Consider the following 26,538-nt stretch of genomic DNA (forward strand, 5'->3'; position numbering starts at 1 on the left):
GGCCTAATATGCAGATGAGTTCCTGCAGGGCTTTTTCTACAAAAAAGCCCTGTGTGAAACAATGGTGACATCAGGAGGTGTGGCTTAATATGCAAGTTCATGCTGGGGTTTTTTCCTACAATAAAGGTCCTGACTAAAACATTTACTTCCTACCCTTCCTCTTGGTTCAAGGCAGCTTACAATAATAACGCCAATAGAAGTTGACTCAGGATACAAAACAATCCTTCTGGAATTCAGAACTGTTACCTGTTGTTTCAGAGCAAATATCTAACCTTCTACCGTACTGCGCAACATTAAAAAGATTTACACTGCAATCCTATGATAAGTTACTCCAGTTTAAACCCACTGACATCTATGACCCTACACTGGAGCAAGTCTGCACTGGACTGCATTTGTAGAAATGAAAGCTGCCATACAGCAAAGTTGCATTCTTACAAGAAACTTAATGAGAGTAAAGGCAAATTTATTTTATTTCATTTAATCTCAGAGTGGGAAGGGACTACCAGCGTCATCAAGTCCAACCCTGTACCAATGCAGGAACTATAATATCCCCAACCAACAGGCATCTGATCAATACTTTAAAACCTCCAACAAGGAAGAGTCTACCACCTCATGAGGGAGATTGCTTCAGTGTCAAATACACCTCACTGTCAGGAATGTCCTCCTCAAATTTGGACAAAATCTCCTTTGTTGTAGTTTATACCCATTAGTCTGAGTCCTTACATCCAATATGACCGAAAACATGTCTGACCCGTTCTCTGCATTTGTGTTGCTATACAGCTGAGACTTTTAAAATGACACATAATTAACCATGGAAATACTCCGATAGTTTTCAGGGCTCATGGAAGCATTTGGTCTAGCCGGGGAGTTCAACTAAGCAGGAAAAGTGTGTGTGTGTGTGTGTGTGTGGAGGGGAGAGAGAGTGCTTGATCTCAGTCACTCTCCAAAGGAGGTTATAGTGTTTTGGGTGGGCCGCATGACAGCTTGTGTCTTAAAAGAGATGTTGTCCAAAGAAATGTGGCGTCCAAATGTGGACTGTATGTGGTTACAGACGCAGAATGTTTTTCAAATACCTTTGAACTCAGTCAAGCCAACGTTGAAAGGGCTGGCAAAAAAAAATTATGGTTTTCCCGGTTCAAATGCCCTTCAGACCCATCGATGGGTTACAAATGAAAGAATATTACGTTTTTCTCAAACTACCTTTTGGCAGCAGAGCTGTACGGCCGTGTAAGTTGGAAGGGAGCAAACTGCAGGCTTTCGTAAGTAAGGCAACACCTTCCTGAAAATCTGAGAAGGGTTTTCAGCATGGGCAGCTGTTTTATATGGGTCTAGATATAGCCCTTCACTGTAAGGAATTCTCCCACTTCTTTCTCAGCCCTGGAGATACCAAGGATGGGACCTGGGATATTCTGAAAGCAAAACATCTGCCCTAACTACTGCACTTCCCAAACATCTTTCCACAAATGCTGTTTGTTGAGAGGCAACTGTTCAGTCTGGTTTGACAGGAACTGATGCGGCACCACACAGCTTATTCTGAAGCTCAGTTCAGACCTTTATTTTGAAGCTCTTTTAGCAGGGCCTCCTCTATGGAACTACTATTTGAGCCTCTGTCACTGAACTGGAAGAACAAAGTAGAGTCAAATTGCACCTTTAAGGCAAAAAAAGTTTTTATTCAGAACGTAAGCTTTCGTGTGCTCCAAGCACATTTCATCTGATGAGGAATCAGGTACAGTGAGCAGAGCTAAATATAGCTGGTAGGCAGTGGTTTAGAATGCAAAATGGTACAAATTTAACTTCCAATTACAAATTGAGCAAACCTTTGACCTAGGTAGCATGAGTATGAGGAAGCAATAAAACAGTAATATGTCAAAATGTGAGAATGTCTGTGAATCACTCTAATTGTTATAAGCCTGGGCAAAAAAGAGGACTGGAAGGTTTCTGAAACTCCTTAAAGAGCTCTCCCTCTGTATCTTCTAAAGTACTTCAACTGTAGTTTGTATCTGGGCGGAATCTACCAAGTAAAGCCTTCCGATGAATTTAGAACACATCGAATAACATTTGAAAGACTGCTGAAGTCTAATCTCTGCACGATGCACTTTTCCCCCATTATCCTAGGAAGAAACCACATTAGGGATAATTTGGTTTTCGATAATCTCATTTGCAACACATTTATAGTACCTGTAAAGGGCTGAATCCTATTACACAGGAAAGACTTCTGAGGATAATTGGCTTGGGATTCATTGTCAAGACAAATGTGCACAGAAAATTTAACAATGACAAGTTCACTCAAAATGAGTCCCTCTGCTGAACAATGGAAAAATAAGAACAAGGCAAGAGGCCTACTCCAATAGATGACGTCCTATGCCAAGCTGAATGGGCCTAATCAACGTGGATCATTGAGTACCAGCAACTGATGGCTGCAGAGATTGCAGGCCTCTGCTTGGGAATCAATTTGGTTGTGTGCTTTGTTACGATGACTTGAGGGCATACTTTCGGAACACAGGGAGTGCCAAGGAAGGGTGGGCCAGAGGTCAGGGTTTCTCCGAGGTTCGGTGAGCCTCCCACAGTCAAAGAAAAATGGTTTACCTCCCTCCCCACATGGAAGAAAATTCAGCAAGAACAATCCTTCTCTTTAGTGCGACTGTGGCAGCCTACTGGGTCAGGTTAAGCTGCTCCTCCAGCTAATATAAATTGTGACCTCAAGCATTTGGACTGAGAAGGGGAGGGGGGAGAGTCCCTTTCTGCCCCCCTGTAGTCCTTGAAACACACAGCCAGGGCTGGCCCTAGCCTGTCTGGCACCCTAGGCAAGGCTAACTCCTGGTGCCCACCCTGCACTGATGACATCACCGAGTCACATGGAGGCGCCCAATTAGACACCCCAGAAGGTTGGTGCCCTAGGCAATTGCCTAGCTGTTCTGATTGAAAAGGCGGGGCACAATTGAAGGAAATTTAAAAAGCAAGAATTAAAGAAATAGCAAGTAGCAAATATCTTCATTTTTCTTAAGAAGCCCCTCCACTCAACCAGGTTCGAATCTTGCTTCCAGTTTGTGTTGCCAGCCTCCAGGTGGGCTCAGGAAACCTCCCAGAATTACAACTGATTTCCAGACTATAGAGATCAGTTTCCCCTGGAGAAAATGGCTGCTTTGGAGGGTGGACCCTACGCAGGGCTTTTTCTGAGCAGGAACACAGTTCCAGGTGGCATGGTGTCAGGGGTGTGGCCTAATATGCAAATGAGTTCCTGCTTGGCCTTTTTCTATTAAAAAGTCCTGTGTGAAACAATGGTGACATCAGAGGGTGTGGCCTAGTATGCAAATAGTTCCTGCTGGGCTTTTTCTAAACAAAAAACTCTGACTCTATGGTAAAATGCAGCACTGAGGTCCCTCCCCTTTCTAAACTGCAACCTCCCCAGTCTCCACTCCCAAATCTCCAGGAACAAGCTGTGTGAAGTGGTAGGCCGCCCAAATGGGGAGGCCCCCGGGTAAACATTCCATGAATACAGATTTCTTCTCTCTTGCAATTCTATTTATTATTTCAGGGGATGTTCTTTTGTCTCTAGAAAGGGTGTTTAGTGCCGAGGCATTCCCATTTAGGGTTTTCTGTTTTGCTGCGCTCAACTCCCCTTTAGAAACCTTGCTTCTCAGAGGCTCTGTTGTGAAACTGGAGAGAAATTCATTATTTTCTATAGCAAAGGATAAACAACAGGCTGGGTCCAAAACAGCATTTTTGTGGGGGGTGCTAGAGAGATCTTAAAGGACTTCTACATATTGGCTCTTCAAGCTGCATTCCCGTCCCTCATGCACCATCCTACGCTGTTCCCAAGGGTCCCTCAAGCAATTTTTCAAATGAACTGGAGAAGATGAGGGACTTGACCATTAAATGAGCCTGCTTCGGCGGGGAGGGCGGGATACAAATTAAAAATTATTATTATTATCAAATGAGCAGCCTGGCTGAGCTGCAGGAGGTGCACTAGGTGTCAAGTACCCTTGCCACCATGGGGTTAATTCTTCCCTTTCTCGTGTGTTGATTATGCCTACCACCTGTTATTTAGTCTATGCTAAGTGCTGCTTCCTTGCAAAAATGCTGTAAACAAGAATGGCACTTTGAGAATGTGGGTGTTTACATTTCACACTATCAATGCAAAGTTCCCGTGAGAACCACCTGTGTGTGAGGGGTGCTATGCTTTTGCACACTTTCGCTTTTGGCAAAGTATAAATTATACTTTTGAGTCCAGACCCTCCAGTCTTGACTCAAACCCTGAATGTGATTCTACACCTACCTAATGCCTTAATAAACAGAACCATTTGAAACTAATGAACTGTTTACTGAGTGAATGCGGGGGGGGGGGGGGGGACTGACACTAGGACTTGGTGCTGAGGACCACCAAGCTGATTGCTCTGAAGGACTGAAACATCCATGCTGAGTCTCCTTTGTTAGGTCATACTGTGGGCGTCATGGCTCCCACAGCAATCACGGCAGCGTTCAAAGCTGAGTTGGGGGCAAAGTCATAGGCTGTCTGTACTGAGGCAGTTACTGATGAGGCGGTAACAAGCCAGAATGGAAGCTCTTGTCATGAACTGATCTTTGTCTGCTCAAGGTATGGTTGTTTTCGCCACTTCTTTTCCACAGGGTCAGTGGACCAATCAGGATGATTTGCCCCGATCTTTCTGGTTTCCAGACTGTCTGACTTTACTCAAACCCTGGGCAATACTCCCTCTAAACTGTGGAGTCTTGTGAGCAAAAATTCTACTTTGTGAGCTACTGGCACTAAAGTTGTGAGCAACTGCATAAATTAGTTTACTCTGGGGCCATTTTTCCTGAGTTAAGACAAAAATGTGTCAGCTGGAGCCTTAAAAACTGTGAGCTACCTCATACTAACTCAGCTTAGAGGGAACACTGACCCTGGGTTACATCCACAGCAATACCGGAGTCCAGAGGCACTTTAAAGATTAACAAACATTTATTTCTATACAACCTTTTATGAGTCATCATCCAAGTGAGAATCTTGCTGGTGCTGGCGGCAGGGTGGTAACTGCAGCTTTCCTGGGGTGCTGCCCTTTGGCCGGCACCCTAGCTCCGCCGCTGTGCATGGGCTGACCCTCCAGGGTCAGTTCTTCCAAGAAGAATCTTGGCTGTAACCAGTGTTCCCTCTAAGCTGAGTTAGTGTGAACTAGCTCTCAGATTTTTAGCCTTCAGCTCATACATTTTTGTCTTAGCTCAGGAAGGATGACCCCACAGCACACTAATTTTTGCAGTAGCTCACAACTTCAATGCCAGCAGCTCACAAAGTTGAATTTTTGCTCACAAGACTCTGCAGCTTAGAGCGAACATTGGCTGTAATATGTCTCAGCAAAGGACCTTATTTGATTTACATCGTAAAGGTGTGTTTACTGAGAACTGTGCAGACAATCTGCAGACAAATTTGGCATCTATTATTTATTTTTACTTATTTTTAAAAATTTATGCTCCGCCTTTCTGCCTTTACATGGGCCACCAACAAATCAAAAACGTATGTCATAAAATGGCATCTTAAATACCATTAAAACCAACAAAAAATAAAAAAAAATTAAAACTAGAACTAAAGCACACACATAGCATCATAAAAATAATTCAATCATTGGGGCAGGAAGGAAGGCTCACTTAGGGATGTCCAATGAATATTTAAAAGTCTGCATGTCCTAGAGCCAGTTTGGTGTAGTGGTTAAGTGTGCGGACTCTTATCTGGGAGAACCGGGTTTGATTCCACACTCCTCCACTTGCACCTGCTGGAATGGCCTTGGGTCAACCATAGCTCTCACAGAGTTGTCCTTGAAAGGGCAGCTGCTGTGAGAGTCCTCTCAGCCCCATCCACCTCACAGGGTGTTTGTTAAGGGGGAGGAAGATAAAGGAGATTGTAAGGCGCTCTGAGACTCTTCGGAGTGGAGGGTGGGATATAAATCCATATCTTCTTCTTCTTCTTCTTCTAGCAGAAGATGCCATAAAGAAGGAGGACTCCTCCCAGATGGCCATCCACCTAATCTCAGACAACAGGGGCATCCAAAGCATTGCCTCAGAAGATGACCACAGTGGTCATACAGGTTCATAAGGCAGTGGGTAGTCTTTCAGGTATGTCAGTCCCAAAGCACATCGGGCCTTAAAAGTCAACACCAACACCTTGAATTGTGCCCCAAAACAGTTTTGAGAGCCAGGCTGATTGCACACTAACCTTGCTCCGCACCAGGCTTCCGTTTCTCTCTGGAGCAAGCTAGCGATTTCACACCAGCTGCTCCATGCCGCCATTTTGCCCGAGGAAAACCTGCAATTTTCCTGAAAAAACAGGTTCACGCTGCAGCGCCGCAAATCGTGGGTTTTCCCCGTGCAAAATGGTGGTGTGGAGCAGCTGGTGCGAAATCGCTAGCTTGCTCTGGAGAGAAACGGAAGCCTGGCTCAGAGCAAGGGTTACTGCGGAATCAGCCCCAGTATAGGTAACCAAGACTGGAGTGATGGCTCTGTAGGATTTGGTTCCTCAGATTGTGTCTCTGTTGACTGGTCCAAGACTTTTAGAGCTTTGTCTGAGATGAGGGGAGTCAAATGACCACTGTGCGCCTGCCAAACAATTCAGATCATTTACAGAGGTCTTTCTTCATGTGCCTTAACCAACCCAAGAGATCGTCAGTTCTCTGGTGACCAGTGTTCCCTCTAAGCTGAGTTAGTGTGAGCTAGCTCACAGTTTTTTAGCCTATGACTCAGACATTTTTGTCTTAGGTCAGGAAGGATGCCCCCAGAGCAAACTAATTCATGCAGCAGTTCACGACTTTAATGCCAGTAGCTCATGAAGTAGAATTTTTGCCCACAAGATTCCACAGCTTAGAGGAAGCATTGTTGGTGACGCCTTGCTTGAAGCCCCACCACACGATTCTTTACCTGGCATGTCTCATAAGTCTTAGATACCAGCAGTTGCAAACTTTTTTGTTCACCCAACTCTTGTTTGATTATAGGATCAGTTTTTTTTTTAACATTCGTTCTATATTGAAATCTGGTTTCAGGTATGATATTTGGATGTCTACTTAATCGCTTCCTCTGACTTGTCTTAATTGTGGGATTCTATTTTGGAAGTCACTATTTTGGAACTATTTTAAAAAATAGTTCTCATGTATTCCAGTAATGTACAGTTAACTGCTTCCTTTTCATATCCTGTCTAGCAGGAGCTCCTTTGCATATTAGGCCACACCCCACTGATGTAGCCAATCCTCCAAGAACTTACAAAAAAGAACCTTGTAAGCTCTTGGAGGATTGGTTACATCAGAGGTGTGTGGCCTAATATGCAAAGGAGCTCCTGCTAGAATTCCACCCCTGCTGTCAACTTCTTCTGAGGGTCAGAGAAAAGGACTTATATTCTTGTACATCTTTGTAGTTGGATCTTTTTTCTCTCTCTCATACATTTTATTAGAGAATAAACTCAAAAGGAAACATACATAATAATAATAATAATAGATTTTATTTGTATCCCGCCCTCCCCGCCTAGGCGGCTCAGGGCAGCTAACAACATTTTATACATACAATAATAGTATAGTAAGAACACACCTTAAAATATGCAAAAAAAATCATACTGATGGTGTCTACTGTGGATTTAAATTCTTCGTTTAAATTATAGAAATTCCAAAACAGGTAACCCAACAGTCTTTGCAAAAAACATTAACTGAGATGCAGGGTACATTATTTTTCAGGTGAATTACACAAGCCATTAAATGCAGGGCTTTTGTTGTAGCAGGAACTCCTGTGCATATTAGGCCATATCCCCCACCCCCAATGTAGCCAATCCTCCAAGAGCTTACAGGGCTCTTCGTACAGGGCCTTTTGTAAGCTCCAGGGGGATTGGCTACATCAGGAATGTCAATGTGTGACCTAATATGGGGAGGGACGGTGGCTCAGTGGTAGAGCATCTGCTTGGTAAGCAGAAGGTCCCAGGTTCAATTCCCGGCATCTCCAACTAAAAAGGATCCAGGCAAGTAGGCATGAAAACCCTCAGCTTGAGACCTTGGAGAGCCACTGCCAGTCTGAGTAGACAATACTGACTTTGATGGACCCAGGGTCTGATTCAGTAGAAGGCAGCTTCATATGTTCAAAGGAGTTCCTGCTACAAAAAAAAATTGTCTCCTCAGGTGTTTTGCCAAATAGAGCCTACAATCAGATCGCCAGAACTTACCAGGCTTGGGGGTTCTTTCTAGACTTTTAGTACGTGAGTTCACTGCAAGTTGAACCTCTGTGCTGAACTCATGCTTTGGAGGGGCTGTGTGTTGTCCCTCTTCCTCCAGGATACGGTGGAACACGGCGGCCAGGTCTGCTTCTGCTACCATTGACTCCTTCCAAGAAGTGTCTTCTTCATCACCGGGAAATTCTGCGAAGGTCTAAGGAGAGAGAACGCCTGTCAGGATCTTGAAGCTGGCAGCTCATCCCTCCCCTCCTTCACCTCTCCCTCATAAAACTATTCACCACCTCTTCCCTTCCTACACAAGAGAAAATACTTCCTCTGATTCAAGAAGAAAAGGTCCTCAAAATGAGTAACAACTAAATGGCTGTGGGAAAGTAACACCTGTGAAACAAGGAGGGCACATCACAGCTTCCCTGCTGCACTGATGCAGCCATAGCAAGTCCAATGGTAAGAAATCTGGGGGTGCAACTAAACTGACTGGAAACTAATGCAAGAGCTAAGTGGCTATTCTGGTGTCACTCCTATTATATTACGAAAAAATGGGCTGGTGTAGTCCCAACCCTAATTACTGCAGAGAAAGGAATTAAATCCAGCAAGACTTGTGTGTTTCAAGACCAAATGTGACAGATAGGCCTCAGCTAGAACATCCAAAGTTGTAGCAGACTCTCTGGTCTGTCAGATGTTTAACAGATGTAACCCATTCTAACATGAGAAGAAACCATAAATCCCACCCATACTGTGACTCTGATGTGTGGAAGAAGTCACAGAATCTACTTTTTCTTGCTTTCTATGAGGTACTCTACGCTTTGGCTACCTGTTGCTAAACCACGGATGGCGTTCTCTTGCGGAGCTCCTGGATAGATAGAAGGGGGAAGACTTATGGAACTGGCCATAGCAGAGGTTAGGTTGCTTCCCTCTCTAGTAGGATACTGTGATTTGCTCCCTCATTCCATGGACTACATAACTTGGCTTACGAAGCAAAATGCAGCCCAGCATCCAGGGACAAGGACTATGATGCCAATTAAACCCATGGTGGATCACCAGGCACTGTTGGTAGACTATGCTAGTCTAGGCTAGGGGCCTCCAACCTTTATTATGCTGTGAGCACTGCTGGAATTCTGATACAAAATGGTGGATGCAACCACAAAATGGCAGAAGAAGAAGAGAGAGGAGGAGGAGGAACTGGAGGAGGAGGAGAATTGGATTTATACTCTGCCCTTCACTTGGAGTCTCAGAGCAGCTTACAATTTCCTTCCCTTCCTCTCCCCACAACAGACATCCTGTGAGGTAGGTGGGGCTGAGAGAGCTCTGGAAGGACCGCTCTTGAGAGAATAGCTCTGAGAGAACTGTGGCTGACCCACAGTCACCAAGCAGTTGCATGTAGAGAAGTGGGAAATCAAATCCAGTTCTCCAGATTAGAATTTGCTACTCTTAATCACTACACCAAACTGGCTCTCAAGGTGGAACCATACACAAAAGAAGCCTAAATGCAGGGAACAAGCGCAGGAGTAATTTTTAAAAATGCACTTGGAAAGAGGTGTGTGTGAGAGAGAAGAAAGCTAACACTGTGATGGCAACAGCCCTCCAACAGCATTATTTTAATTTGCATAGCCGATCAGATCTCCAGTGGCTAATCAGAAACTTTGCTGGACAGTAGTCCCACCTGGCCAAACCCACTCTCTAAAAATACCTGGCAGGTGGTGGGAAATGTGAAAGCAGGTGCCATGGCACTCACAGGTCCTGTGTTGGGGACCACTGGTCCAGGTTCACCAGTTGCACAGTCCGGGCTTAGAATCAGCCCTTCCCCCTCCAAGAAATTGAGCAGTTCACCTATAGTGCAATGTGCCCTAGCATGGCATTATCCTGGGACCTGTGGCTCACCAGAGTGCCCACCACAGCAAAGGACCAGGACTAATGATGTTTTTTGCACTCTTATGAGCATTGCGTTGCTGTTTCTTGTTCCTGGGAAAAATGAAGAAAGAACAAGAAGTGTTCCCAAGAATGGGAGAATGCTTTTCCTTGGGTATCTTAGGGACAAATGGTGTGTTCCCTTCTCTGACATTCTTCATTTCAGAGAGTTACACCACCTGGTGCAACATGGAACAAGATCCCTTTTGATGCTAACTATAGTCAGAGTAGAGGATCTGACCGCAATTCTGTCAGGAAATCTCAGTCGGAAAAGGTTCTTTAATATTTTTTTTAAAAAATTTGCTTCTTCAGTCAACTCTTTTGAGGCTGAATGAAAGCAAACTCATTTATATATTCCAATAATAAATATCTATCAGGAGTAAGCGCTCAACATTATTTCTACATATTGGAAAGTGTCAGGGATTTTTTTTTTTGTAGCAGGAGCTCCTTTGCATATTAGGCCACACACCCCTGATGTAGCCAATCCTTTGGAGCTTACGGTAGGCCCTTTAAAAAGAGCCCTGTAAGCTCTTGGAGGATTGGCTACATCAGGGGTGTGTGGTCTAAAACGCAAAGGAGCTCCTGCTACAAAAAAAAGCCCTGGAAGGTAATAGCAATGCTTAGCAATGGGCAATAAAGAGCATATGTTAAACTTTAAAGACTTCTTTATGGGTCGGAACCTCGCTCTATTTGCACCTCCACTCAATGTCTAATAGAAATCGAACTACTATGACAGAAGGCCTTTCGCATACAACTGACCAGCTGAATGGACCAGCTCCTCCTCTTTATCTGCGGAGTTATCTAAACCTGTGATCAATCTCCACCAAAAGGAACCAGAGGGCAGGAGGCCTCCGTGGCAATCCATCTGTCATATTCACACATGTAAAGCGTCACTGCAGTGAGTGACAAGCATGCCTGGATAAGCTGGCACCAGGGGAGGAAATCAGGGCAGGACCCACAACATTTTACCTGTCCCCCCAGGTAGTATTATCTTGAGGTCTCATTTGACTTTTTAATTGTGATAGGATCTCAGGATTTACCCTTTTCTCTGTGTTAGGTCAAACAGAAAACTATAGATTATTAGCGAATTAAATTTTCAGGGTGTTTTAAAATGTTTTAATCAAAAGATCGTGCGCACTATATGTTTGCTCAGAGGCTACCTGTGTCAGTCTGTAACAGAAGAGCAAGATTCCAGTCCACCTGAGAAAGCAACAAGATGTTCAGGGTATGAGCTTTTGAACGTCAAAGCTCCCTTCGTCAGATAATCCAACTTGCGAAAGCTTATACCAGGGCTTTTTTTGTAGAAAAAGCCCAGCAGGAACTCACCTGCATATTAGGCCACACCCCTGAAGTCACCATTGTTTCACACAGGGCATTTTTGTAGAAAAGGCCCAGCAAGAACTTATTTGCATACCAGGCCACACCCCGACACCTAGCCAGCTGGAACTGCGTTCCTGTACATTCCTGCTCAAAAAAAGAGCCTCGCTTATACCTAAAAAATCTTGTTGGCCTCTAAGATGCTTCTGGACTCAAATCTAGCTCTTTTACCACACATGCTACCCTCTGAGCAAACATATAGGGTGCATGCGAACTTTTGATTAAAATACTTTAAAACACCCTGAGGCAAAAGGAAAGACATCCCCTCCCCCACCAACTGCACGCTCGCTCTTCCTTAATACCTGAAGGCCTTCGCTGTAGGGTCCCGGTGAGAGCTGCACAGACTGACGTCGCGACTGAGCAGAATACTCAGAGTCCATTTCGAAGTCAAAAGGGTGGACAGACAGCAGGCGCTTCGTCTTGCGCATCTTAGGAAGCACAGAAAGCAGAAGAACCCTGATTCCAAGGAAGACCCCAGAGGGCAGTGAAAGGATTCCACAAGATTTCTTGCAAAGAATGTTATCGCAGGGCTGGATCTACATGTTTTGTGAGGTGAGGGGGAGGGGCAAAATTAAAAAATGATGCCCCCTTATGGGCCCATTCTATTTTATAGGCCCATAGAATAGAACAGATTTCATATCCAATCTGGCGCCCCCCACCTCCAGCGGCGCCCAGAACAAGCGCCTCCTCTGCCCCTCCCTAGATCCGGCCCTGGTTATCCCCTAGAGTCACTTAACACACAGCAATCAGCACTGGACCTTCCCAGGAGTTCACTCTTGGTTATTCTCTCCTGTGGAATCCTTTTTTCAAGTCCAAACAGTACAGTGGCAGCTGAGAGCTATTCCAGATGCATTTATATTGAGCACACAGAAACAAAATCATGAAAACTGCAAAAAATAAAATAAAAAGGTAGAAGCAAATGAGAATCACAATATTCAAAGCCAGAATCGCAAAGTGCAACAGGAGAGCCATTTCCCAAAGACAGAAAAGGGGAGAGAGAGAGGGATCCCTTCATCTCTGCACTTCACAAAAGACTCAGCAGCCTCGTAGTCCAGGAAAGCAGGGATATACCTTAGAGACTTACCCTTGCATAACACTCGGCCGTTGCGCTATCAAGGACATCATTGGACTCTTCTTCCTCCTCATGATTGCTGCCCCTATAATTTCCATGGAGCTGATAATCACCTGGGTCAGAGATACCAAAGGTAAGAGCCATAATACCAACATATTCTGTCACGCCATGTTCTCAGCTGCTGAGCATAGAGGAGGTTCAGTCCCTAGCGCCTCCCAATTCAGGGAGCAAGTGGATGCCCAAGGGCTGATGCCAATGGGGCAAAAGGCAGTTTTGTGTTAGAAGGACCAAGTTGGTGAAGGCACCTCTTGGCATCCCCGTCAGGTCCTGGTCCACCCCAGCATCGCTGTATGCCATTGCAAGGTACCCAAAAGGGGTATTTCTATCTGGGTGCAAAACCCACACCAGACTCCTCTCCTTTTAACTGTTCCTTATTTTTTAATCTTTCCTAAGCAAAGATTAATAAGAACGATGGGGAAAATTCTGAGAGGAGTTAAGAAATACTGGCATGCAGAAAGAAGTCACTGCAATATTTCTTGCTTTGGAACACAAGAGAGCAATCACAGAAAACAATAAACCACAGAATGGCATTATGAGAACTAGCTTTGGGTCTCACCAGGGGTTGTGGGCTTCCTCCCCTCTCTACCTGGAGGGGACAAGGAAGGGCCCCGGGCTACCTACAACACTAAATTATTCCAGGTGGAGAACTCAGAAGCAAAATGTGAAGAGTTCCAAAAAGGATTCTCCCAACAGTATGTTCGTATCATCAAAATTTTATTAGCATGGCCCATTGGGGGTGGGGATGCCCTGCTCTGTATACATGTTTGGGTCTTTAAAGAAGAGAATGAAGCATTGGCCCTTTCTCCAGGGCAAATACAATCTAGAATTCAAAACCTTTGGTCACAATTTAAGAGCAGAGAAGGCTCAACTACGGCCTTTATGTCTCCCATTTTCTTAACCACTGCAGAGTGCACTTTGCCTATACCCAGCATGCTCAGTTTTTATTATGGCCCAAAGGCCATCCAGAAGCAGAGGAAAAAACCTTTATAAAATTAATTACGTATGTAAAATCTCACCATATACATAATTCATCTTAAAATAACTGACTAGTAGAAGGGTTAGAATCTCAATAGATTATACACAGGATGTTAACTAGGGCTGTATTTTTATTACAGAGGACGGAAACTTTAGTCACAGATAGAGTAGTTTTTTTGGTCATGAATGTTCTTCTCCATGATATAAATATGAAAAGCCCTTTTGGGCTCTGGAACAGAAACAGCTGGAAATCCAAAGAGCAAGCAGGTCTTCCAGGAGGTGCACTACCAATTTCTTTCAAAGGACTAATTTTTTAAAGGCAACTTACTGCGGATGTCCGGCAAGCTGTAAACTCTGTCATGAAGTCCTAGAAGACGTTTGAGGGGAGGAAAGACATTTTTCAATGGTGCTATGAGGTAGAAGCAAAGAGAGAAACCAGTAGGAAAACACACTGACTGCAGCCCACGCTGAAGGGCTGTCCAGAAGGAACAGAATTGGGCATACTTCACATCTCTTACGAGCTCTATCCTGGATGGCCCAGGCTAGCCCAGTATCAACAGATTTCGGGAGCTAATCAGGGTTAGCCCTGGTTAGTACTGGGATTGGAGACCACCAAGGTTGTTACACAAAGGCAGAAAACATGCCTTGAAAACGCTGTGGGGTTACTATAAGTCAGAGGTGACTTGCCAGCACATTCCACCACCACCAGCACCTCTTACAGGTCTTTCTGTCTTCCTTGAACCTGCTACGTTTGTCACCAGATGGCAACCTATGACAAAGAGAACACAGCTGAGAGGCTTTCTGGCAGGATGGGCCTGCCCCTGAGAACATAAGAGAAGCCATGTTGGATCAGGCCAGTGGCCCATCCAGACCAACACTCTGTGTCACACGGTGGCCAAACACAAACAAACCAGGTGCCATCAGGAGGTGTACCAGTGGGGCCAAGACACTAGGTCCTCCCACTGTTGCCCCCCTCCTCAAGCACCAAGAATACAGAGCATCACTGCTCCAGACAGGGAGTTCCATCAATACCCTGTGACTAATAACCACTGATGGACCTCTGCTCTACAGGTTTATCCAATCCCCTCTTGAAGCCGTCTATGCTCGTAGCCGCCGCTACCTCCTGTGGCAGTGAATTCCATGTGTTAATCACTCTTTGGGTGAAGAAGTACTTCCTTTTATCCATTCTAACCTGGCTGCTCAGTAATTTCATTGAGGGTCCACGAGGCCTACTTGCCTCTGATCCAAGGGGGATGACAGCCCTTGCTGTCACTCATTTGCTGTAAGTATCAGGGGTCGTTTTGTAGAAAAACAGGTGGTGGAGCTCATCCAGGGATTGTTATGGAGCTGCACCTACTATTCAATGGACGAGGTAGGTAGATGGGGAAGAGGAGGGAGAACCCTCAGAAAGGTTCAGGAGCTGTGCTCCTGCTGAATTCAAGGCCTGAGCATCATTCATTTTCATTATTCAAACGAACATAAGAAATGGGGCTTTCGGGCTCTGGCATCCATTCCTTTTGAAACAGATGGATGTCCCTAACAGGAAAGCCTTAAAAAAAAAAAAAAGAGTGGCACCTTTGAGAGAGGGGCTGCAAACCTCCCAGAGCAACCTGCGCTGCTGGATGTCACAATACTACATTGAAAGTGAGGGCAATTCACCAAAGCACCTGCCATAACTGATTCAGGATATGATCACTGAGCCATGTCTCCAAATGCCATCCAGAAAGACAGAAGGAGGGGGGGGGGCCTATAAAAACTGCTTCACACTGCCATCTATTGGCCAGGTGCTTCTTTTTTTATCAACCGGGTTTGATTTCAAAAGGGAAGGGAACAAAATCTTTTTATATAAAAAGCATACCATCGGCCAACCTGCTATCTTAAGCATTTAGCCTGTTGGTTTTGCAAACAACATTGTTATTTTTCTTCGTAATATCCCATTCTGATTCTGTTTGTACTTTATTTCACTCTTTTATGCCATTCAAGGTTGTTGAATGTGAACATTCTAGATATTGATGCAAGTATCTGGAATAAGCAGATAGGACAAGCTCTTCAACTCGACTAGCTACATAGGCAGATTTTCATGGCAGACTCTGCTCCCCTATGGTTGCTGAGGGAGGATCGGCTCATGTAGTGAATAAGGAAAGGCACAGACCGGCAAACCAGGGCATGAAACAACAAGAATCCAGAAATAGATACAATCAGGGGCTGTTTTGTAGAAAAATAGGTGGTGGAGCTCATTAGCATAACTCATTAGCATATCCCCCCACCAAAAGCAACCCCATACAAGAAAGGAGATCCCTGGGCGAGCGAAGCCTGCTTGGGCTGGTTAAAGATCCAGTCAGCCCAAGCAAGCCTCGCTCATCTGGGGCTCTCCTGCCCCCTCCCCCAGTCAAAAGGGCAGAAAGCCACCCGCCACTCAAAATCACATAAGGCATAGAGAAAGGGTGGCATGGGCTTCTCCAGGGGTTAATGAGGGCTGCTGGGGGCGTGGCAAAGCCCCTGGTGGTTGGCTGGCTGCCTGCTCTCCTAATCCAGGGATTGTTATGCAGCTGCACCTGCTATTCAATGGACAAGGAACATAGGTGCAGAGGAGGAGGGGGAACCCTCAGAAAGGTTCAGGAACTGTGCTCCTGTGAGCTCCTGCTGAATCCAAGGCCTGCAGACAACCATACAGTTCTGAAGAACACCCCCATGAAAAAGTCACCCAGGACAATGGGCTGGATTCTGTGGATCCATTCTGCTAAGAGGCTCTAGTGCAGGGGTGTCAAGCATGCGGCCCAGGGGCCAAATAAGGACCCCAGAAGGCTCCTATCAGACCCATGAGCAACTCACTGGTGTCTGCTTCCTTCTCCCTCTCTTGCTTGCTTCTGCATCACAACTTGCTTTGCCAGGCTTGCTCAATCGCACGGCAGTTACAGAGCAAAGCTCCTCCCTTAGGGAGGAAGTGGGGGAAGGAGAGCTAGCTTTGCCAGGCTCTCTCAATTGCACAGCAGAGCTACTGAGCCAAGCCTCTCTTCCTCCTGTTGGCTGAGGCTCAGCAAGCCAGTGAGGTGGATTAGGCTGAGCGTGTGTGTTTGTCTGTGTCCTGCCATTACATTTTATGACAAACATGGCCCGGCCCAACAAGGTCAAGATCCGGCCTTCACAGCAAATGAGTTCAACACCCCTGGCTCTAGTAAAAGGGAGAGCTGTCTTGGACTAGGGGAAGGCAGAACTGCCATTGGATCCAACCTAGTATGTCCCTGGAAAGCTAGGAGGAAGTCTGTGTTTTAAATCAGGGATTCCTTCCAAGAGAACAGAGACAACAGGACTGGAGCTCAGGGGAGGCCAAGGAACAAGACCAGAAAATTGGCTAGTCTCCAGTTCTATCATTCATGTTCCACAAGATCTTGTTCTATGATTCATGTTCCACAAGATCTTCATTCCAACCAAGTTACCAAAGGAATTGCTAATGTTAGGATTTGGGAAGCCACATTTATTTGGCCAGGGAGAAACAACAGTTTTTTAAAAGGAGCTGAAAATAGAAGAGGGGTCTTTTTTAAATGGGATGTATATCCTCTTCGATTCCTCCCCACTGATGTGCATGGGCAAACAGGACTACCAAAACTTGCCTAATCAGAAAGGACAATTGGATAAGCCTGTACACTGTGGTGCAACAATGCCACTCCGCAAATGGGTAAGACTGGCAATGGCCTGTTCGTGCCCATTCTGTGTGGTGACTCTAAGGTTGCCAGCCCACAGGTCTCAGTGGGGATACCCTGGTTTGGGGCTTCTCCCCACTACGGACCAGATGGTCAGACTTCTGCTACTTTCGTCAGTATAGTGTGTCGTACCCTAGACAGTTTTGTTGTCTGTAACCAGATCTCATTTTGGGCAGGAGCTCACAGGAGCGGAACTCCGGAACCTCTAAACTTTACTGTGCTCTTTCATTCTCACTCCCCCCCTCCCCCAAATACTTGCTTCTGGGCTCCACTATTCAAACCTCCTATGAGAATGTTGCTGAACTCTAAGATTTGACAAACTTTCTTATATTTTCCCCCACAAAAAAATGAGGAAATATCCAAAATGTATCAAGCAGGAAATGTATCAAGATGGAAATCTTCATCATGCCACTGTGGCCACACAGGAGAACTTAATTTAAAAAGTCCGATAGGAGTAAGGTTTTATTATGGCAGTTATAATTCAAGAAGTATTTTAAGATAGATGCTGCGCTAATATAATTTAGTACACCTTCTGGTGATATCAGGGGTGTGTGGCATAAGAAAATTTGTGCTAATGAGCTCCAGCACCTCTTTTTTAATGAAATGACTCCTGTCTATAACAGTTTCCTGTTGGATGGTTTTCCAGTTCTGTAATCCTAGCCCTTCTGCACTGCTGTCTGATTGAGTTCACATTTTCTAATCTACGTTGAGTTTCAGTGAAAAAGGAGGACAATAAATGAAAATAGTAAGTAGTACTCTCTCATACTACATTCAGCTCTCTGAAACCACTACTGGATACAAATGTGAGTGATGACCCTTATAAAGGGGTGGAATTCTAGCAGGAGCTCCTTTGCATATTAGGCCACACGCCCCTGATGTAGCCGATCCTCCAAAAGCTTACAAAAAAGAGCCTTATAAGCTCTCGGAGGATTGGCTGCATCAGGGGTGTGTATGCAAAGGAGCTCCTGCTAGAATTCCACCCTTGCCCTTATACCAGTTGCGTCGCTGATTACCTTTGTTTTTATTTTAACCTCTTTTCCACAAGGCATTGATCTTGGGTTTCCATTTTAATTGCTGTCATCAAATCAGGCCATCTTGTGGAAGACTTAGAATGATTCTCACCCTGTCTCTCAGTGTTCTTGCTAATAATCAACTTTATACCCAAGATAACTGGTTTTCTTCAGAATCATTAACACACCTGCAATGTCTGTCTTGCTTCCCATTTCTCCCTACTGCCAAACTCCACCTTACTGCAAAGCTATAGGTGCTTCCTAAAGAATCAATTAATCCATTAATACAGAACCAAGACATCTCCAGGACAACTTTAAACGGGAGAAAAAGATATTGTCCAGAATCCACAGCACTAAACATTCAGCTCATAAGCTACTGACTTCTATAACCTGGGGAACACAGTGCAGTCTTTTCCATGGAAAATTCACAGTGCTTTCCATTGACCTTAGTCTGATCTACATTAGGAGCATCTTTAACTTGTTGAGCAGGTGTGTTCAGTCTGTAATTGTGCCAAAAGGATCTCACAGGCCATGCCCTTCATCAAAGCACCCTCCGGTCAGCACTAACTGGACAGATTTCAGCTCTGGATCACTGTTTGTGCTTAAACAGAACATCACACAAGAACACGAAAACAGCTGTCCTGGTTCAGAATAACAAAGAAGGAGTCCAGTTGCACCTTTAAGACCAACAATAAAAAATCTGCTGTCTGCCCCTGGCCCAAAAGAAGCCAAGTTATGCATAACGAGATCCAGGGCTTTTTCGGTGGCAGCACCAGAACTTTGGAACACCCTCCCAGAAGCTATAAGGGCCCTGCGGGATTTGTCGGCGTTCCGCAGGGCCTGTAAGACTGAACTGTTTAAACAGGCTTTTGTGGTTGATTGAAAAGGGGCTGCCACCGGACATCCTACAGAATGCTGGCGATCATAGTCAGAAGTCAATACCGCCTATATTGGACTGAAACAGAGCTAATAGTTTTAAAATTGATAAGTAAATTATGGTTTTATATGTTTTATTGAATTGATTGTTTTTATGATGTTGTAAGCCGCCCTGAGTCCGCTTGCGGAGAGGGCGGGATATAAATGTAAAGTAATAAATAAATAAATAAATAATAAACAAAGTTTTATTCAGAACATAAGCTTTCGTATGCAGGCATACTTCTTCAGATGAGAGGATAAGGTACAGAAGTATGCCTGCATGCAAAAGATTATGTTCTGAATAAAACTGCGTTGATCTTAAAGGTGAACTTGACTCCTACTTTGTTCTACTGCTTCAGACCAACACAGCTGCCCACTTGGATCTGGTTCAGAATAGTTAGCTATAGATCTCATTATTCCTTCTTCTATAGAAGTTAGATCCAGATAGTTCTGGAAGATCTAATGTCCCACTCTGAAGTGTTAAGCTGTTAAAGACACTATTAAACATAAGGTTGGTTGGTGACTATATCCCCAGTGGTCCTTCTGGAATGTTGCTGTACTCATTTTGAATTAGCATTAACTTTTAATACTAGTCTGACTGAGTATTATGGTGAACAGCTCGATGCAATTCAGTTTTTCCAAACCACAACCGCTGGTGATTAATTTCTAAAAAAAGAGGTACAGGGACTCAAGCCAGGTGGGAAACCACACTCTTCAGTTTGGATGCCAAGCCACTAATTCATATTTGTGTGTGGGAACAGGCCATAGTTACTCAGACATAATTTTAGTAACAGTGCAGTGACAGTTAATTCAGGGCTCAATACTTGGTAGAATCTTCAAAGAGAAATTTGAAATTTCTAAGAAATTACGGAGAGGATCTCACCAAGCCCCCTGCCGGTATCGAGCAAAGCAGGATTCGTTCTCTGTCCACGCGCCATCCTCCCATAGAGAGACCGCATCACCTTAGCGCTTCCAAAGCGTTTGAACCGGGATCTCACGTGTTCATAGTACCAATCCAGAGATCCAGTCTTCACAATTCTGTCCAAGATAAGAAAGAAAGGGCTGTGTAATCAAGTAATATGGAGCCTCTCAAATCCTCAACTTCTCCTGTCAACTTCAGAGGGGAATTAAGTGTGCTGCTTAAGATGCACACAGAATAGGAACATTTACCCCTGTCATGATCCTGGGCCTAGTGAGGCCTCCAGGTCCCAGGGAAGCCTGCTTAGGAGTTACTGGGAAAAGCCTACATCTCCCAGGATCCCCTCTGTCCCTCTGATCGGGTAGTGAGGGTTTTGGAGGGAAACAGGCCCAGAGAGGGGTGGGGCCGGGGGAGAGAATATATAAAGGCCAAGCTTAGGAAGTGGGTGTTCTTTTCCTTGGAGGCAGAGCTGAGGAAGAAGTGGTGCTTGGGAGAGACCCTCACCCTGTAAGGCAGGGTGAGTAGGCCCAGGTCTGACTGAGACAGTGCGTTAGGGCATTCGTTTATTTTCCCCTTCACCCCTTTTACTGTTTTATGCACCTTGTTTTGCTATCTTGCACTGATCTTAAAATAAACCTTTTTGTTGTTGTTTACTCTGCTTGGTCCTCACACCTGTTATTTGGCCTAAGCTACAAGAGGCCTGAAGGGCTTGGGAGGGATCTCTGGGCCTTCTCAAGGGGGAACCCTTAACCCAGAGTGGTGGCAGAAATTGGTAATACCGCTGAGTCGTGACATGGTGGCAGCGATGGGGTGGATTAGTTTTGGACCCTGGTGAGGCAGAGTGCCATTTGGCCTGACAGATTTTTTTTTCCCTGCTGGCTTAAGGAAGCCACATTTTCTCAAGGTGCTGGCAAGACCAAGTAAGGTCTGGTAAAGGTGGTGGAAGGATGTTTTATTTTCTAGCTCTTGGGTCAACTGGATAGTGAGGCTAGATAGTGTATGCTCCTCCAGTCTGGGAAAAAGAAGCCAGAGGACACGCCTGTCCCTAGAACAAAGACCCAACCAGGGGCTGTTGGTCTGATGTCTGAGGAGAAAACACCAGAAAGAGAGATGGCAGTCCCGAGTGTCTGGGCAGATGGAAGGCAAAGAAAAGTCAGACTACGTTTAAGCAGAGAGTGCGTGAGAGGGTAGGGTTCTGTCAAGCTCCAATAGTCCAAGTAACGATACCCTTTGTTTATTCCAAACAGATTCATTTATTCAAACCTAGAGATATATGTAGGAGCTTGACAGGTTCTCCAAAGGAGCCTGAAAGAGGTTCAAGGAAGTGAAACCTGGACCCAAGGAGTCCTACCCACAGTTGATGTATAGGCTGGGGAAGGCCATGACCTATGGATTGAAGCAGCTGATGCAAAGACTGTTGATGATGTAAAGACTTTAATGTGCATTGACCGGTTCTTGACTCTCATTCCTGAGCACATTAGACAGCCACTGATTGACAAGAGCCCTTCCACCCTCGAAGCTGGACAGTGGGCAGACCACCTGGCTGAGGCATATGGAGGGTGGAGACCCAGCACCAGTCGTGATTGGTGTCCAAAGGAAAGCCCAAAGCTCCCTCCTGACCCTGGTGCCGAGGAGCAGTCTGAAGTGAAGGAAGAACAGTCCCAGCAACAGCCTCGTAGTTCTACAGGTGCTGGTGTGAAGTTGCCAACAGGAGATTGGAAAGTACCCCGCTGTTATCTCTGCAACAAATTGGGGCATATCCAGAGTCAGTGCCCAAAGTCTACAACTACTGTGGCATTCCACATGATGCCAACGGGCCCTGGACTCACTTCTTCTGGACCGAACCCTGAGCGTATTCCTCAGTGTCACCGCAGGGAAGTGAGTGTGGATGGGCATAATGTTGTAGCCTGGCGAGACACTGCTGTACATTGTTCTCTTGTGGATCTGAAGTATTTCCTCCCAGGTGAAGGAAGGAAGGTACTGCGCATCAACGAAGCTGAAGGAGTTACCCTTCCAGTGGCCAGGATACCTATCCAGTATGAGGGTTGGACTGGAACATGGAAAGTTGCTGTGTATGAAAACACACCAGTGGCTATGTTTATGGGGCAGGATCTGGCTGAACAGGTGCTTCGATGGCAGGAAAGAGAGGCAGACAAGCTGGCCAAAGAAGCAACAGAGCCTGAACACTTTCCCAAAGTGGTCTGCAAGGACAAGAGGAAGAGAAGATCTTCACAGGGACAGGGTTCTAAGGAACCAGAACAGCTGAGGAAACTGTTGGTGGCCTGAGTTTTGAGACCACTGATGACAGTTTGAGGGAACACTTTGAAACCTGGGGCATACTGACTATGTGGTAGTGAGAGATCCACAGACAAAACGTTCCCGTGGGTTTGTGTTTATGACCTATTCTTGCCAGGGGGAGGCAAATGCTGCACTGGCAGCTGCACCACATAAGGTGGATGGTTGGGTGGTAGGACTCAAGCTAGCAGTTCCAAGGAAAGGTTCTGTGAGGCCTGGTGCCCACTTGACATGAGAAGATACAAACTGCTACTGCAAAGGAATCGTGGATGCAGTTCAGGCCGCTTCATGGGTTCTGGAAACTGGAGGGAGGTGGCTACAGGCAGCCAAACTCACCAACCCTAAGCTCCTGAGATAGAGACTGTGCTTGTATAGTGTATAAATGGGTTCTATTGCTATTTGAGCATATTCATGTTTTATGGTTGGTTTTCCAAGGCAACCCCATTTTGGGTACAACTCATCGATGGGGATCTAGCTTGCCAGACCCCATAATTTGGTCTAGCGGGGTGTGTGTGTGTGTCATGATCCTGGGCCTAGCGAAGCCTGCAGGCCCAGGGAAGCCTGCTTAGGAGTTACTGGGAAAAGCCTACATCTCCCAGGATCCCCTCTGTCCTTCTGATTGGGTAGCGAGGGTTTTGGAGGGAAACAGGCCCAGAGAGGGGTGGGGCCTGGGGAGAGAATATATAAAGGCCAAGCCCAGGAAGTGGGTGTTCTTTTCCTAGGAGGCAGAGCTGAGGAAGAGGTGCTGCCTGGGAGAGCCCCTCACCCTGTGAGGCAGGGTGAGTAGGCCCAGGTCTGACTGAGACAGTTAGGGACAGTACGTTCAGACGTGCTAGGGCATTTGGTTATTTTCCCCTTCTCCCCTTTTACTGTTTTATGCACTTTGTTTTGCTATCTTGCACTGACCTTAAAATAAATCTTTTTGTTGTTTACTCTGCCTGGTCCTCACACCTATTATTTGCCCTGAGCTACAAGAGGCATGATGGGCTTGGGAGGGAACTCTGGGCCTTCTCAAGGGGAATCCTTAACCCAGAGTGGTGGCAGCAACTGTTAATACCCCCCTGAGTCGTGACGACCCCTTTCTGCTGTGAGCTGCATGCCCAACAGTGCCATCCTATGCAGGGTTACATCTTTCTAAGACCATGGAAGCCAGTGGGCTTAGAAGGGAGTAGCTCTGCTAAAGACAGCACTGTGGGCCCTGAAGTCCATCGCCTATGGAACTTTATCCAAGTGCATTAAGCAAGAGAGGGTGACCATTTGACTGAATTCCTGCATAAAGACCAGACTCCTACCTGGATAAGCGGCATGGGTCACACACCCATCCTTGCTCCTTTTTATTGTAAAGGCTGCAGTTTTTGCAGGTGTATAAGTGGCAGTTCAAGCAGCAGCACTTGCTGTTCACCAGGAACCTGAAGGGCTGCAGACAATGGATGCAGTGTGTATCGTTGAGGTGGGACTGGCTGGACAATAGTTCTCGCTTGGTGCTTTCTTTTTCAATCTTGCCTTTCAATTCCCTTGTGGGGAAAAAAACATGGTAATAGTGAGCATGGTACATTCCGTGAGCTGGCACCCAACATCCACCAAACAACAATTAAGATTCTAAAATGTATTTAGAACTCACACCCAAGGCGAGCTATAGAAAACATCCTCTTTTCATACCACCCAGCATCATCTGAACTCAGTTTATAGTACTAACAATCTAAGTAGCCCAACTTGCAAAATGGGCTCTAGACTGGGAAACTTTTCTTCTTCTCTTATTAGCCTTTAAAGTGCTACTCACAGCTTTTTTTGTAGCAGGAGCTCCTTTGCTTATTAGGCCACACACCCCTGATGTAGCCAATCCTCCCAAGAGCTTACAGGGCTCTTTGTACAGGGCCTACTGAAGGCTCCAGGAGGATTGGCTACATCACGGAGGCGTTGCCTAATATGGAAAGGAGTTCCTGCTACAAAAAAAGCCCTGGTGCTACTAGACTGGATTGCCTCAATAACTACAATAAAGCCTTCAAAGATTCATTGTGAGCCTTACAGAAGATGGGTGGGGGCTAGGGTTGCCACACTTTGGGTTGAAAATTCCTGGAGATTTGGGGGGGTGGAACCTCAGCAGTTTATAATGCCACAGAGCACACTCTACAAAGCAGCCATTTCCTTCAAGGGAACTGGTCTCTGTAGTCTGGAGATCAGTTGTAATTCTGGAATATTTCCGGGCTTCAGCTGGAGGTTGGCAACCCTTGTTGGGATCCTCAAATTGCCTCATGACTTTGTGCCTGAAATCATGTCTTGTCATTATGCCTGTTTAAAACAAGCAGCCCTATTTTTCTCTCCTATGAACATTGTATCTCCATAGTAATTTCTTTACAAATATAATTCACTCACACCATAATTTCTCAAGGCTAATATTTATCTTCCTGACCACTGAATGCTACACCAAATGTAAAAAAAAATAAAAAATACACAGACAGAATTTTGTATTTTTTCTAGATGACTGTTGGGGTTGGGCTTTTGGTAGATCATGAGAGAAAAAATTCCAGATTGGAGTAATAGAAGCCATTGAGAAAACCTGACTCAGGCAGGATTTGTACATTTGGTTTTTCAATTCCTCAGGCATCCATGGTGAACATGGGTGGGAATGGAAAGTCATATATTACTGGCAAACCATTATGGAATTCTATCAAAACCCATACTCATTGTTGAGGGGAAAAAAGATTATGGGGGTTCCAGGGCAGCCCTTAATGCATAATTATATTCAGGCCTATATTCCAAAACCACAGTTCTCAAAACAAGAAGAGAACACTCTCCAAGGGAGGTTTGGGAATCTGTTCTTCATGACCAATTCCTGTAAGAGCAACCCTCTTAGCATCTACATGGCACTTGAGTGCTTCACATACACCATCTTGTTAGGCATTCAGCAGCTCTGTACTGTAGATTTTTGTAGCAGGAACCCTTTGCATATTAGGCCACACACCCCTAATGTAGCCAATCCTCCAGGAGCTTAGTGCAGAGCCTACTGTGAGCTCCAGGAGGATTGGCTACAGCAGGGTTTGTGGCCTAATATGCAAAGGAGTTCCTGCTACAAAAAAGCCCTGCTCATGATGCAGACGAAGGAGGGTCAAAGCTGAAAGAGAGGGGCTGGTCCAAAACCATCTAGTGCAGGCAGTGGTGGACTGGGTCAAAAAATATGGGCTGCCAGGAGACAAGGGCCCAACTACAACTATAAAGCTATCATTTAATTTTTTATAAGAAATAAAATTTTCAAAAATACATAAGTGGAAAAAAGGTACAATTAAAACTTTTGTGAAATAAATGTATATATACGAACATGAACATATGAAGCTGCCTTAAACTGAATCAGTCCCTCGGTCTATCAAAGTATTGTCTACTCAGACTGGCAGCGGCTCTCCAGGGTCTCAAGCTGAGTTTTTTCACTCCTACCAGCTTGGACCCTTTTTAGTTGGAGATGCCGGGGATTGAACCTGGGACCTTCTGCTTACCAAGCAGATGCTCTACCACTGAGCCACCGTCCCTCCCTTAATATTACTAATATATATTTTAGTAATTATGTTATACATATATTGTACATATTACTGGCAGTATACAGTAGATACCGGAGGCTGGCAACCCTAAATACGGTATAAATTTTAGTTGCATTACAATAATAATATTAGAACGTCCAGGGCTCTTTTTGTAGAAAAAGCCCAGCAGAACTCCTGTGCATATTAGGCCACACACCCTGACATCACCATTGTTTCGCACAGGGTGTTTGTAGAAAAAGCCCAGCAGGAACTCATTTGGATATTAGGCCACATCACTGAACAGCAAGCCAGCCAGAACTGTTTTCCTGTGTTCCTGCTCAAAAAAAGCCCTGGGAACGTTTATTATATTTTCAAACTACTAAAAGGTCATTAACATTTTTAATATATTGTCTAGTCTCTAAAGTTTAAGGGGGCCCACTTCATCAGGGGCCCACTTGTCATCAGGCAAGCTGACACCCTGGCCAGTCCGCCACTGAGGGCAGGGTCTCCATGTTGCCCACTGACACCTTTTCTGGTACCCATCAAGTGTTTTTAGAAAGTGTGTGGGGCCAAGTTAGGCTTTTGTTCAGCAAAACTTCTGACCGGCCA

At 45.3% G+C, this 26,538-nt stretch overlaps 1 protein-coding gene across 1 annotated transcript in view; it reads right to left on the reverse strand.

Annotated features, from left to right (window-relative positions):
• Positions 1 to 26,538, reverse strand: part of MLPH (melanophilin) — a 103,676-nt gene that overhangs the window by 47,334 nt on the left and 29,804 nt on the right. Inside the window, exons 3-8 of the mRNA XM_060232163.1 lie at positions 23,713 to 23,934; positions 20,090 to 20,244; positions 13,909 to 13,947; positions 12,558 to 12,658; positions 11,776 to 11,901; positions 8,183 to 8,384 (exon numbers count right to left, since the gene is read on the reverse strand). Of these exons, the coding sequence (XP_060088146.1) occupies positions 8,183 to 8,384; positions 11,776 to 11,901; positions 12,558 to 12,658; positions 13,909 to 13,947; positions 20,090 to 20,244; positions 23,713 to 23,934 (845 nt within the window). The remainder of the gene's footprint in view (positions 1 to 8,182; positions 8,385 to 11,775; positions 11,902 to 12,557; positions 12,659 to 13,908; positions 13,948 to 20,089; positions 20,245 to 23,712; positions 23,935 to 26,538) is intronic.

This window comes from Heteronotia binoei, chromosome 1 (assembly GCF_032191835.1).
Source record: "Heteronotia binoei isolate CCM8104 ecotype False Entrance Well chromosome 1, APGP_CSIRO_Hbin_v1, whole genome shotgun sequence".
Taxonomy (NCBI): Eukaryota; Metazoa; Chordata; class Lepidosauria; order Squamata; family Gekkonidae; genus Heteronotia; species Heteronotia binoei.